The sequence below is a fragment of the Melopsittacus undulatus genome, chromosome 28, assembly GCF_012275295.1.
Source record: "Melopsittacus undulatus isolate bMelUnd1 chromosome 28, bMelUnd1.mat.Z, whole genome shotgun sequence".
Classification (NCBI taxonomy): Eukaryota; Metazoa; Chordata; class Aves; order Psittaciformes; family Psittaculidae; genus Melopsittacus; species Melopsittacus undulatus.
In genome coordinates, this window is record NC_047554.1 from 273,388 (window position 1) to 288,492 (window position 15,105).

The 15,105-nt window shown below is 54.1% G+C and overlaps 1 protein-coding gene and 1 long non-coding RNA gene across 3 annotated transcripts; one reads left to right on the forward strand and one right to left on the reverse strand.

Moving 5' to 3' along the window:
- Positions 1-756: 756 nt before the first annotated feature.
- On the reverse strand, positions 757-14,015 carry WDR46 (WD repeat domain 46). Of its 2 annotated transcripts, XM_034072440.1 has the most exons (15): positions 13,771-14,015; positions 12,745-12,857; positions 11,649-11,736; positions 10,969-11,030; positions 10,697-10,801; positions 9,521-9,588; positions 9,259-9,341; positions 7,571-7,706; positions 6,283-6,382; positions 5,227-5,380; positions 3,922-4,069; positions 3,745-3,839; positions 2,768-2,863; positions 1,674-1,775; positions 757-1,250 (listed from the first exon to the last, which is right to left on the reverse strand). In XM_034072440.1, the coding sequence occupies exons 1-15, from the start codon at positions 14,002-14,004 to the stop codon at positions 1,149-1,151; spliced, it is 1,686 nt and encodes a 561-aa protein (XP_033928331.1). In that variant the 5' UTR covers positions 14,005-14,015; the 3' UTR covers positions 757-1,148. The 2 variants fall into 2 exon arrangements, with proteins under 2 accessions (XP_033928331.1, XP_033928330.1); XM_034072439.1 differs by lacking the exon at positions 9,521-9,588 and having other exon boundaries at positions 9,259-9,409.
- On the forward strand, positions 3,666-5,418 carry LOC117437809 (uncharacterized). The gene is made up of 3 exons (XR_004550512.1): positions 3,666-3,795; positions 3,893-4,027; positions 5,246-5,418. It is a non-coding gene; the product is annotated as an uncharacterized lncRNA (long non-coding RNA).
- Positions 14,016-15,105: the final 1,090 nt, after the last annotated feature.

Genomic DNA, 15,105 nt, shown 5'->3' on the forward strand with positions numbered 1-15,105 from the left:
TGTTGACGTCACTGGGTGCTAAGAGGACTTTAGGGATAAGGGGCATAGGAGTATAGGATATGGGGTATGGGATATGGGATATAGGATATGGGATATGGGGTATAGGATATGGAATATGGGGTATAGGATATGGGATGTGGGGTATAGGATATGGGATGTGGGGTATGGGATATGGGGTATAGGATATGGGATATGGGGTATGGGATATGGGGTATAGGATATGGGATGTGGGGTATGGGATATGAGATATGGGGTATAGGATATGGGATGTGGGGTATGGGATATGGGGTATGGGATATGGGGTATAGGATATGGGATGTGGGGTATGGGATATGGGGTATAGGATATGGGATATGGGATATGGGGTATAGGATATGGGATATGGGGTATAGGATATGGGATATGGGGTATGGGATATGGGGTATAGGATATGGGATGTGGGGTATGGGATATGGGGTATGGGATATGGGGTATAGGATATGGGATGTGGGGTATGGGATATGAGATATGGGGTATAGGATATGGGATGTGGGGTATGGGATATGGGGTATGGGATATGGGGTATAGGATATGGGATGTGGGGTATGGGATATGGGATATAGGATATGGGATGTGGGGTATGGGATATGGGGGATCGAGGGGTCCATCAGGCTTCCCATGGGAAGAGCTGATGGGAACACTGGGAATGGGATGGGGGGATATGGAGAAGGTTGGATGCTCTTCAAGGCAACCAATAAAGGGGCCAATGGGACAATGGGGGTGGCACCAAAAGGCTTTAATAAAGGGGGTTTGGGGGGGGCACCCCAATATGGGGTGGGGGGCCACCAGGGGACCTCCATAATGGGGGTGACCCACAAAGTGGGGACCCTTGGTATGGGGGGAAGACACAGGACACACTGGGACCCCCAATATGGGGGTGGAGAAACAACCCTGGGGACCCCATATATTGGGGTACCCCTAGAATGGGGGGTGTTCCACAATGGGGACCCCCCAATATGGGGTAGGGGCACCCAGGGGACCCCCAATATGGGATGGAGGAACCCACTGGGGACCCCTACAATGGGAATACACCCATTGAGGACCCCCACACTATGGGGGTGACACCCATTGGGGACCCCCATATATGGGGGTGTCCATTGCCCCCCATGTTATCTCTTGAAGCGCTCAAGGGCCCCACGCTTGGGGGTCAGGGGGGTCCCCATCTCCTTCCTCTTCTGCTCCCGTTGTTCCACACTCTTCTGGATCACAGCCTTATGGGGGGGGTCACATTAGGGGGGACCCCCATTAAATGAATGGGGGGGGTCACATTAGGGGGGGACCCCCATTAAATGAATGGGGGGGTCACATTAGGGGGGACCCCCATTAAATGAATAGGGGGGGTCACATTAGGGGGGGACCCCCATTAAATGAATGGGGGGGATCACATTAGGGGGGGACCCCCATTAAATGAATGGGGGGGATCACATTAGGGGGGACCCCCATTAAATGAATGGGGGGGTCACATTAGGGGGGGACCCCCATTAAATGAATGGGGGGGGGTCACATTAGGGGGGGACCCCCATTAAATGAATGGGGGGGTCACATTAGGGGGGGACCCCCATTAAATGAATGGGGGGGGTCACATTAGGGGGGACCCCCATTAAATGAATGGGGGGGGGTCCCCCAAAACTCACCCTTTGCTGCTCATGGGCAACCTTCTTCTTGCGACGGAGGCCACTGCTCCCCTTGGTCCTGTGCCTTGGCTTGAACTTGGGCTTGGCTTGGGGGTCAAAGCCCTATGGGGTGGGGGGGTTATGGGGGGTATGGGGGGGTTATAGGGGTTCTATGCCCCCCCCAAATGGGTCGTTTTGGGGTGTTTTCGGGGTGTTTTGGGTGGTTTTGGGGGGGTTTTGTGGTAGTTTTCGGGTAGATTTGTGGTGTTTTGGGTGGTTTTGGGGTACTTTTGGGGTGTTTCTTGGGTGTTTTGGGGTGATTTTGGGGGTGATTTGGGGTGGGTTTTGGGGTGGTTTTGGGGTGTTTTTTGGGGTGTTTTGGGGTAGTTTTGGGGCTGATTTTGGGGGTGATTTGGGGTGGGTTTTGGGGTGTTTTGGAGTGGTTTGGGGTGTTCTGGGGTGGTTTTGGGGGTGTTTTGGGTGGTATTTGGGGTGGGTTTTGGGGTAGTTTTGGGGGTGATTTTGGGTGTGTTTTGGGGTGTTTTTGAGGTGGTTTTGGGGGTGTTTTGGGGTGGTTTTGGGGTGGTTTTGGGGGTGTTTCGGGGTGTTTTGAGGTGGTTTTGGGGGTGGTTTTGGAGCGTTTTTGGGGGTGTTTCGGGGTGTTTTGGGGGTGTTTTGTGGTGGTTTTGGGGGTATTTTGGGGTTGGTTTTGGGGTGATTTTGGGAGTGTTTTGGGGTGATTTTGGGTGTGTTTTGGGGTGTTTTTGAGGTGTTTTGGGGTAGTTTTGGGGTGGTTCTGGGTGTGTTTTGTGGTGTTTTTGAGGTGTTTTGGGGTGGTTCTGGGGGTGTTTTGGTGGTGTTTTGGGTGGTTTTGGGGTGGTATTTGGGGTGGGTTTTGGGGTAGTTTTGGGGGTGATTTTGGGAGTGTTTTGGGGTGATTTTGGGTTTGTTTTGGGGTGATTTGGGGTTTGTTTTGGGGTGTTTTTGGGGTGTTTTCAGGGTGTTTCAGGGGTGTTTTGGGGTAGTTTTGGGGTGGTTTTGGGGGTGATTTTGGGTGTGTTTTGGGGTGTTTTGGGGGTGTTTTTACCCCCCCCCCATTCCCATCCCATTGGTACCAGTCGCTGGATGCGCTCCTCCCTCTTCTGCTCCAGTGTGGCCGTGTCCATGCGGCCCAATAGGGATGGGTCCAATGTGATCAGCTCCGCAGGGATCTAAGGGGGGGGAATAATAGGGTTAGGGGGTCACAAAAGGGGGGGTCCTAATGGGGTTTGGGGGGGTCTTAAAGGGGTTTTGGGGTGTCCTAAAGGGGTTTGGGGGGGTCCAAAGGGGTTTTGGGGGTCCTAAATAGGGTTCTAAAGGGGTTTGGGGGGGTCCAAAGGGGTTTGGGGGGGTCTAAAGAGGTTTGGGGGGTCTTAAAGGGGTTTGGGGGGTCCTAAAGGGGGTTTTGGGGGGGTCCTAAAGGGGTTTGGGGGGGGTCCAAAGGGGTTTGGGGTGTCCTAAATAGGGTTCTAAAGGGGGTTTGTGGGGGTCCAAAAGGGGTTTGGGGGGGTCCTAATGGGGTTTGGGGAGTCCCAAAGGGGTTTGGGGGGTCTTAAAAGGGTTTGTGGGGGTCCAAAAGGGGTTTGGGGGGGTCCTAAAGGGTTTTTGGGGGGTCCCAAAGGGGTTTGGGGGGGTCTTAAAGGGGTTTGGGGGGGTCCTAAAGTGTTTTAGGGGGGTCCAAAGGGATTTGGGGGTGTCTTAAAGGGGTTTGGGGTGCCCTAAAGGGGTCTGAGGGGTCCTAAATGGAGTCCTAAAGAGGGTTTGGGGGGTCTAAAGGGGTATGGGGGGGTCCCAAAGGGGTTTAGAGGGGTCCTAAAGGGGTTTAGGGTGGTCTTAAAGAGGTCTGGGGGGGTCCCAGGTGGGTTTGGGGGGGTCAGGATCCCATCTCCCATTGCCCCCAGGTCCCCTTCAGCACCATGGACAGCGCCTCCATTATCCCCCATAGGGCCCTTGTTCCCCTATGGGCATCCCCCTATTGTTTGTGGGTTCCCTTCCTTGACTTATGGGTCCCCCCCCACACTTATGGGGTGTCCCCCCCCTGCCCCATAGATACCTTCTCCAGCAACGCCTTCACTTCCCATTCCTGCCTCTGCTTCCGGCTGCGGTAGGGGTTGTTCTCCAATGCATCCCAATTGGCTTCCCCAGCCCCTAAATGGGGGTCAATGGGAACTTATGGGGTGCTCATCACCCCCCCCCTTTAGCACCCATAGGTGGCAATGGGGGCACCCACCTGGGACCAAGATGCTGGTGAAGCCATGAGCATGCCCAGTGCCAAGGACGTCCTCATAGGGGCAGAAGCGAAGGGCACTTGTGGGGCCAGGGGGGCGATGGCACAGGTAGGGATGGGGGGACAGGGTCTTGGGGATGTCCTTGTAGACCTGTATGGGGGGATATGGGGTTGTGGGGTGGGTGAACCCATAGGGGTAATGGGATTGGAAGGACCATTGAGGTCTTGGGGTTCAATAATGGGCTATGGGGTTGGTTGAACCCATAGGGGTAATGGGTTTGGGGGGATTGGGAGGGTCTTTAAGGCCATTGGGGTCTTGGGGGTCAATAATGGGCTATGGGGTTGGTTGAACCAATAGGGGCAATGGGATTGGGATGTCCTTCAAGACCATTGAGGTCTTGGGGTTCAATAATGGACTATGGGGCTGGGTTGTACCCATAGGGTCAATGGGATGGGTGGAAGGACCCTCAAGGCCATTGAGGTCTTGGGGTTCAATATGGGATCATGGGGTTGGTTGAACCCAATAGGAGTAATGGGATGGGGGGGATTGGGAGGGCCTTAAAGACCATTGGGGTCTTGGGGTTCAATAGTGGATTATGGGGTTGGGTTGCACCCATAGGGTCAATGGGATGGGTGGAAGGACCTTCAAGACCATTGGCGTCTTGGGGTTCAATATGGGATCATGGGGTTGGTTGAACCAATAGGGTCAATGGGATGGGGGTCTTGGGGCTCAATAATGCTCTATGGGGTTGGTTGAACCCATAGGGGTAATGGGATGGGTGGAAGGACCTTCAAGACCATTGGGGTCTTGGGGTTCAATAATGGACTATGGGGCTTGGTTGAACCAATAGGGGCAATGGGATGGTTGGGATTGGGATGTCCTTCATGACCATTGAGGTCTTGGTGCTCAATAACGCTCTATGGGGTTGGGTTGGACCCATAGGATCAATGGGATTGGGATGTCCTTCAATACCATTGAGGTCTTTGTGCTCAATAACGCTCTATGGGGTTGGGTTGGACCAATAGGGTCAATGGGATTGGGATGTCCTTCAATACCATTGAGGTCTTGAGGCTCAATGATGTTCTATGGGGCTGGGTTGGACCCATAAGGTCAATGGGATTGGGATGTCCTTCAATACCATTGAGGTCTTGGTGCTCAATAACGCTCTATGGGGCTGGGTTGGACCCATAGGGTCAATGGGATTGGGATGTCCTTCAATACCATTGGGCTCTTGGTGCTCAATGATGTTCTATGGGGCTGGGTTGTCCCCATAGGATCAATGGGGGCATTGAGGGCTCCAGTGTTACCTGCACCACATCCCCACAGGCTGCAGCCAGGAGCCCACGTTGGCTGAAGTCAAGGTGTGAGGCCCCCATAGGGAGCACCAGATCCTGCAGCGCCCCATAAGTGCGGAGGTCCCATAGCCGGACCTTGCGGTCCAGCCCTGCTGATGCCATGTACCTGATGGGGACACCCCATAGGAGACACTGCTATGTGGGTCACCCCATAGAACCCATAGGGGACACTGCAATGGGGACACCCCATAGCGCCCCATAAGTGCGGAGGTCCCATAGCCGGAGCTTGCGGTCCAGCCCCGCTGATGCCATGTACCTGATGGGGACAATGCCATGGGGCTCACCCCATAGGGGACACTGCAATGGGGGTCACCCCATAGAACCCATAGGGGACAGTGCAATGGGGATCACCCCATAGGGGACACCCCATAGAACCCATAAGTACGGAGGTCCCATAGCCGGAGCTTGCGGTCCAGCCCCGCTGATGCCATGTACCTGATGGGGACACCCCATAGAAACCATAGGGGACACTGCAATGGGGATACCCCATAGGAGACATAGGGGACACTGCAATGGGGGTCACCCCATAGAACCCATAGGACAGAGCACCATGGGGCTCACCCCATAGGGGACAGTGCCATGGGGATCACCCCATAGGAGACACCGGGATGGGGGTCACCCCATAGCATCCATAGGGGACAGAGCCATGGGGCTCACCCCATAGCACCCATAGGGGACACCGCCATGGGGATCACCCCATAGAACCCATAGGAGATACCCCAATGGGATCACCCCATAGCACCCATAGGAGACACCGCCATAGGGGTCACCCCACAGCACCCATAGAAGACCCCCATGGAAAGGGGGTCACCCCATAGCACCCATAGGAGACCCCCATGGAAAGGGGGTCACCCCATAGCACCCATAGAAGACCCCCATGGAAAGGGAGTCACCCCATAGAACGCATAGGAGACACCCCAATGGAAAGGGGGTGCCCCATAAAACCCATAGGGGACACCGGGATGGGGGTCACCCTATAGCACCCATAGGGACACCCCATAGGCTTACGTGCCGCTGGGGTCTATGGCAAGGGCCCGCACAGCACCGCGGTGGGACAGCATCCGGACCAGGGGCTCCTGCACCGATGGGCTCCATAGGGTGATGGTGCCTATATGGGATGGGATGTATGGGATGGGATGGGATGGGATGGGGATGGGATGGGATGGGGATGGATGGGATGGGGATGGGATGGGATGGGATAGGGATGGGGATGGGATGGGATGGGGATGGGATGGGATGGGGATGGATGGGATGGGGATGGATGGGATGGGGATGGGATGGGATGGGATGGGATGGGGATGGGATGGGATGGGGATGGATGGGATGGGGATGGATGGGATGGGGATGGGATGGGATGGGATAGGGATGGGGATGGGATGGGATGGATAGGATGGGATGGGGATGGGATGGGATGGATAGGATGGGATGGGGATGGGATGGGATGGGATGGGGATGGGATGGGATGGGATGGATGGGATGGGATGGGGATGGGATGGGATGGGGATGGGATGGGGATGGGATGGGATGGGGATGGGATGAGGATGGGATGGATGGGATGGGATAAAAGCCTTCAGGACCATGGAGAGCTCAGGATGCGCTGGGATGGGGTGGGAGAGCCATAGGGAAAGGGGTTTTGGAGGGTCCCCAAGGGGGGGTTTTGGGGTGACGCTAAAGAGGCTTTGGGGTCCCTAAAGGGGTTTTAGGGTTCCCTAAGGGGGGGTTTAGGGGGTCCCTAAGGGGGTTTTGGAGGTCCCCAATGGGGGGTTTTGGGGGGGTCCCCAAGGGGGTTTTGGGGGTGCTGTAAAGAGGGGGTTTTTGGGTCCCCATGGAGGGGGTTTGGGGTCCATAAGGGTGTGTTTTGGGGTGACCCTAAAGTGGGGTCCCTATGGTGGTTTTGGGGTCCCCAAGGGGGATTTGGGGGTCCCTAAAGGGGTTTTTGGGTCCTCAGAGGGTTTTGGTGTCCCTAAAAGGGGTTTTGGGGGGGTCCTAATGAGGTTTTGGGGGGGCCCTAATGGGGTTTTGGGGGTCCCTAATGGGGGATTTTGGGGTCCCTAAGGGGGGGGTCTCAGGGTCCCCAAGGGTGGGGTTTGGGGGTCCCTAAGGGGGGTATTGAGGTCCCTAAATGGGTTTATGGGGTTCCTAAAAGGGGATTTTGGGGGTTCCTAAAGGGGTTTAGGGGGTCCCTAAGGGAGGGTATTGAAGTCCCTATATGGGTTTTTGGGGTTCCTAAGAGGGGGTTTTGGGGTGACCCTAATGGGGGTCCCTATGGGGGTGTTTGGGGTCCCCCCCCCGTTACCATTGCCATGCCCCACATGCAGCACCGCATTGCTCGGGTTCTGCTCCATGGTTGTGGGTCGCCCCCCATGTGTGCTGAGCACTGACACCTCCTGCCCCACAGACACGTCCAGGAACTGCAGCAGCCCCCGAGAGCTCTGGGGGGGGCAGGGAATGGGGGAAATGGGATCAGAAACACACAGAAATGGGGTGAAATAGCCCAAAAGGGCCCAAAACACATTGAAACCAGCCCCAAACCCCCTTCAAACCCCCTCTAAACCCCCCCAGACCACTTTAACCCCCTCTAACCCCCCTAAATCCCCTTTAAACCCCTTTAAAAGCCCCCAAACTCCCTCTAATCCCCCTTTAACCCCCCCCAAACCCCTTTAAGCCCCCCTGTAACCCCCCAAACCCATTTAAACCCCCCCAAGCCCTCTTTAAATGCCTTTCAACCCCCCCAAACCCCCTTTAAGCCCGCTCTAACCCCCCTTTAAAGGCCCTCTAACCCCCCCAACCCATTTAAAGCCCCCCAAACCCCCTTTAACCCCCTCTAAAGCCAATAAATCCCCTTTAAACCCCCCCAACCCCATTTAAACTCCCCTAGACCCCCTCTAACCCCCCCTAGGCCCCCTTTAAACCCCTTTTAACCCCTCCAAACCCATTTAATCCCCCCAAACCCCCTTTAAACCCCCTCTAACCCCCATTTAAACCCCCTTTAACCCCCCATAAACCCCGTTCAAGCTCCCTGTAACCTCCCCTAAAGCCCCTCTAACCCCCTCTAACCACCCCAACACCCTGTAATCCCCTTTAAACCCCCCCTCGACCCATTTAAACCCCCCCAAACCCCCTCTAAACCCCCCTAAACCACCAGTAACCCCCCCAGACCCCCTTTAACCCCCCCCAAAACCCCTTTATCCACCCCAGACCCCCCAAACCCCTTTTAAGACCCCTCTAACCCCCATTTAAACCCCCCCAAATCCCCTCTAACACCCCTAGACCCCCTTTAAACCCCCTCTAACCCCCTTTAAACCCCCCGAGACCCCCTTTAACCCCCTCTAAACACCCCCAAACCCCATTTAAACCCCCTTTAACCCCCCCAAACCCCCCCTACACCCCCTCTAAACCCCATTTAACCCCCCCCAAACTCCCTATAAACCCCATTTAAACCCCCCTGTACCCCCATACCCCCCTTTTAACCCCCTCTAACCCCCCCTGTAACCCCCCAGAGCCCCTTTAAACCCCTTTTAACCCCCCCAAACCCCTTTAAACCCCTTCTAACCCCCCTAGACCCCCTTTAAACCCCATTTAACCCCCCTTTAAACCCCATTTAACCCCCCCAAACCCCCTTTAAACCCCCTCTAACCCCCCCTAGACCCCCTTTAAACCCCATTTAACCCCCCCATAACCCCCTTTAACCCCCCCAAACCCCCTTTAAACCCTCTCTAACCCCCCCAAGCCCCCCCTAGACCCCCTTTAACCCCCCTAGACTCCCTTTAAACCCCCCAAACCCCCTCTAAGCCCCCCATAACACCCTTTAACCCCCCCAAATCCCCATTAAACCCCCTTTAAACCCCCTCTAACCCCCCCAAGCCCCCCTTAGACCCCCTTTAAACCCCATTTAACCCCCCCAACCCCCTTTAAACCCCCTCTAACCCCCCCCAGACCCCATCTAAACCCCTTTAAACCCCCCCATGTCCCCCCCAGACCCACAGCCGCAGCCAGCAGGAAGTGGTAGGGCAGGAACCGCAGGTGTAGGATGCAGGGGAAGCTCTTGAGGACACTGAGCTCCAGGCCCTGCCCATCATAGACATGGAGCCAGCGGCGCTGGGCCACAGCCAGCAGGGACTCACAGTGCAGCCACCTATGGGGGGACACATAGAGGGTGTCTATGGGGTCTATAGGGGTTTGTATGGGGGTCTATGGGGTGTATATGGGGGTGTATGGGGTGTATATGGGGTATGGGAGATATGACCCTGCCCATCATAGACATGGAGCCAGCGGCGCTGGGCCACGGCCAGCAGAGACTCACAGTGCAGCCACCTGCATATAGGGATATATGGGGTGTCTATGGGGTGTCTATGGGGTCTATGGGGTGTCTATGGGGTCTATGGGGTCTATATGGGTGTGTATGGGGTGTATATGGGTGTGTATGGGGTGTATATGGGGTATGGGAGATATGCCCCTGCCCATCATAGACATGGAGCCAGCGGCGCTGGGCCACGGCCAGCAGCGACTCACAGTGCAGCCACCTATGGGGGGGATACAGGGGGGGTTTATGGGTGTCTATGGGGTCTATGGGGTGTATATGGGGTGTATAGGGGTTTGTATGGGGTATATATGGGTGTATATGGGGTGTATATGGGTGTGTATGGGGTGTATAGGGGTGTATATGGGGGCATATGGGGTGTATATGGGTACATATGGGTGTGTATGGGATGTATATGGGTGTGTATGGGGTGTATATGGGTGTGTATGGGGTGTATATGGGGTATGGGAGATATGCCCCTGCCCATCATAGACATGGAGCCAGCGGCGCTGGGCTACGGCCAGCAGGGACTCACAGTGCAGCCACCTATGGGGGGGATATATGGGGTGTCTATGGGGTCTATAGGGGTTTGTATGGGGGTGTATGGGGTGTATATGGGGTCTACAGGGGTGTATATGGGTCTATATGGGCGTGTATGGGGTCCATATGGGGTGTATATGGGCGTGTATGGGGTCTATATGGGGTGTATATGGGTGTGTATGGGGTCTATATGTGTGTATAGGGGGTGTATATGGGCCTATATGGGGTGTATATTGATGTATATGGGTGTATATAGGTGTATATGAGTGTATAGGGATGTATATGGGTATATATGAGAGTGTATATGGGTATATATGTGTGTATATAGGGTGTATATGAGTATATATGTGTGTATATGGGGTGTATATGGAGTGTATATGAGCGTATATGGGGTGTATACGGGTGTGTATGGGATGTATAGTGACTTATAGTAGTGTACATGGATGTATATGGGGTGTATATGACTGAATATCAGATGTATATGGCTATGTGATGCACATGGGATATAACATATGACATATAGGATACATAGGACACTATGGGATATTATGGGCTGCAGGGTTATTATGGGCTGTCACTCACGTGACATCATTGAGCTGCTCCATGACGTTCATCTCAAACTGCAGCTGCTTCGTCTGCCAGTCCAGAGCGGCCACGTGACCCCGGCGACCCCCCAGGAGCAGGTGTCTGGGGTCAGTGGGGTCAATGGGGGTAATGGGGGCAATGGGGTAATGGGGATCAATAGGGATCAATGGGGGGAATGGGGGTAATGGGGGTAATGGGGTGTCCATGGGGGTCAATGGGGTGTCCATGGGGGTCAATGGGGTGTCCATGGGGTCCATGAGGTCCCTCACCTCCCATTACGGGTATAATCAATCCTGTAGGGCCCAAACTGGTCCAAGCGGAGCTCAAAGTGCTGGGGGGGAACACATGTGGGACATATATGTGATCATTGATCCCACTGATCCCATTGATCCCCATCACCCCATTGATCACCATTGATCCCCACTGATCCCCATTATCCCAATTGATCCCTATTACCCCCATTGCCGCCCATTGATCCCCATTACCCCCATTGATCCCCATTACCCCCATTGATCCCCATTAACCCCATTCATCCCCATTGATCCCTATTATCCCCACTGATCCCCATTACCCCCATTGATCCCCATTACCCCCATTGGTCACCATTACTCCCACTGACCCCCATGGATCCAATGCCCCCATTGATCCGAAGTGATCCCCATTACCCCCATTGATCCCTATTGATCCCCATTACTCCCATTACCCCAATGCCCTCATTGATCCCCACTGATCCCCATAACCCCCACGGATCCCCATTGGTCCTCATTACCTCCATTGATCCCAAGTGATCCCCATTAGCCCCATTGATCCCCATTATCCCCATTACTCCCATTGATCCCCATTATCCCCTTGACTCCTATTGATCCCCATTGATCCCTATTAGCCCCATTGACTCCACTGACACCCACTGATCCCCATAGCCCCATCACCCCCATAGCCCCATGCTCACCTTGGCAGCACTGGCAATGTCAACGGCCTCCACAATGTCCCCCTGGGTGATGGTGCTGGAGTCCTGACCCGGATCCGGCTCCAGGAACCTGCGAATAATGGGATAATGGGGATACTGGGATAATGGGGGTAATGGGATAATGGTATATGGACATAGTTGGGATATGAAGATACGGGGATAATGGGATATGGGAATAGTTCGGATAACGCAATATGAAGATAAAGGGATAATAGGACGTATAGATAATGAAATATGGGAATAGTTGGGATATTGGGATATGGGGATAATGGGATATGGGAACAGTTGGAATAATGCGATATGAGAATAATGGGATAATAGGATATATAGATAATGAAATATAGGGATAGTTGTGATATTGGGATAGATTGGGTATTGGAAAACGGAGATAATGGGAAATGGTGGTAATTGGGATATAGGGATAGTTGGGATATTGGGATGGTTGGGGTAAGCAGATATGGGGGCAATGGGATAGAGGAGTCAATGGGGCTCAGTGGGGTTCAATGAGGATCAATGGGTCTCTATGGTCTCTATGTCTCTCTATGTGTCTCTATGGTCTCTATGTGTCTCTGTGTCTCTATGGTCTCTATGGTCTCTATGTGTCTCTGTGTCTCTATGGTCTCTATGGTCTCTATGTGTCTCTATGGGTCTCTATGTGTCTCTATGGGTCTCTATGGTCTCTATGTCTCTCTATGTGTCTCTATGGTCTCTATGTCTCTCTATGTGTCTCTATGGGTCTCTATGTGTCTCTATGGTCTCTATGGGTCTCTATGGGTCTCTATGTGTCTCTCTCTATGTGTCTCTATGGTCTCTATGGGTCTCTATGTGTCTCTATGTGTCTCTATGGTCTCTATGTGTCTCTATGGGTCTCTATGTGTCTCTATGGGTCTCTATGTGTCTCTATGTCTCTCTATGTGTCTCTATGGTCTCTATGTCTCTCTATGTGTCTCTATGGGTCTCTATGTGTCTCTATGGTCTCTATGTGTCTCTATGTGTCTCTATGGGTCTCTATGTGTCTCTATAGGTCTCTATGGTCTCTATGGTCCCTATAGGTCCCTATATGTCTCTATGGTCTCACCCTGGCTCCAGGGGCAGCATCAGTTCTGTCCTTGCTGCTCTCTCAGCTGCTGCCTCCTCCCTCTGGGCTGAGCTCTGGAGGCACCGACGGAGCCTTGGGGCTCGGGGGCGAGGCTGGGACATGGAATGGGCAGAAATCAACCCAAAATGACCCAAAACGGACACAAATCAACCCAAAATGGACATAAATCAACCTGAAATGACCCAAAGTGGACCAAAACTGCCCCAAAATGGACCCAAATCAACCCAAAATGGACCTCAAACTGCCCCAAGTCAACCCAAACCTGCCCCAATTCACCCTAAAACTGCCCCAAAATGGACCCAAACTGCCCCAAATCAACCCCAATTCACCCCAAAACCACTTAAACCAATCCAAAGTGACCCAAATCCACCCAAATTCACCCCAAAATGGCCCAAACCAACCCAAACTGCCCCAAAATCTGCCCAAATTCACCTCAATTCACCCCAAACGGACCCAAATTCACCCCAAAAACCGCTCAAACCAACCCAAACTGACCCAAATCTGCCCAAATTCACCTCAATTCACCCCAAAAAGCCCCAAATTCACCTCAGACTGCCCCAAATTCATCCCCAAACCGCCCAGATTGCCCCAAAATGCCCCAAATTCACCCAAATTGCCCCAAAATGACCCAAAATTCCCCAAATTCACCAAAATTGGCCCAAAATGCCCCAAATTCACCCAAAATGCCCCAAATTCACCCAAATTCACCTCAGACTCCCCCAAATTCATCCCCAAACCGCCCAAATTGCCCCAAAAAGCCCCAAATTCACCCGAATTGCCCCAAAATGCCCCAAATTCACCCAAACTGACCCAAAATGCCCCAAATTGCCCCAAAATGCCCCAAATTGGCCCAAAATGACCCAAAATGCCCCAAATTCACCCGAATTGCCCCAAAATGCCCCAAATTCACCCAAACTGACCCAAAATGCCCCAAATTGCCCCAAAATGCCCCAAATTGGCCCAAAATGCCCCAAAATGCCCCAAATTCACCCCATTTCCCCTCACCGCTCTCTCCCCTCCCCCCCTCCGGAACCGCTTCACCAGCTCCGGGTTCAAGGCCGCGGGGCCTGGGAACGGATCCTTCTGCGCCTGCGCACGGCGCCCACGGGGGTCACGACCTCTGACCCGTCCCGGTTCCGGTCGCCGGTGAACCCGACCCGGTCCAAGGGCACCGGAACCGGAAGCGGAACCGGGGCGAGGACGGCGCCGCCGGGACACGCTGCTGCTGGCCGCCGCCATCTTGGGTCGGGTGGGAGGGGTTGGCCCCGCCCCTTCCGGTCCGAGGGGCCAATGAGGAGGAGGGGAAGGAGGAAGGGGAAGAAGCCGGCGGCGCCATGTTGGTTGTGGGCAAGATGGGGGGTGAATGAATGGGGCGGCCATGTTGGTTGAGGGCACATGGGAACAACCACGTGTGCTAATGTCACGTGGAAGCGTCCGTGTTTGTTTACGGCACGTAGGGCGGCCATATTTGCTAAGGGCACATGGGAGCGGCCACGTGTTGAAGTCACGTGGGGCGTCCATCTTTGTTTAGGGCACATGGCGGCTGCCATGGTTACTGAAGGACATATGGTAGCGGCCATATTTGCTTAAGTCACGTGGGAGCGCGCACGCTTGCTGAGATCACATGGGGGCGGTCACGTTGGCAGCACGTGACACACCCACGCTTGAAGGCACACGGGGGCAGCCATCTTTGCTGAGGGCACATGGGAACTGCCTGAAGTCGCGTGGAAACGTCCATGTTTGTTGAGGGCACATGGGGGCAGCCATGTTTGCTGCACAGATGGTGGGCGGGGCTTGTACCCTCCCCTCCCCCACCCCCAAAGATAGGACCCCCCATGTGTTCCCCCCCCAGCATCACACGTGACACACGTGTCATGTGTCACACAAGTGGATGTCCCACATCATGTGTATCATGTGACAAATCCCACACACATCACGTGTCCTGTAGGCAGTGACATCACCCATTATGTGTCACATTACGCATGTCATGTGTCACACATATGCAGTCACATGTCACACCTGTGTCATGCGCACATCACGCATTGTGTCATGTGACCTGCTCATGTGTCACATGTCAGAACCACGCATCCAGTCACATGTCACACATCCATAATCATGTGTCACACATCCATAATCATGTGTCACACATCCATAATCACGTGTCACAGACCCATAATCACGTGTCCCACACATGGTCACATGTCATACACCAATAATCACGTGTCACACACATGGTCACGTGTCCCACACCTATAATCATGTGTCCCACACCTATAATCACGTGTCACACACCCACAATCACGTGTCCCACACCCACAATCACATGACACACACACCCGG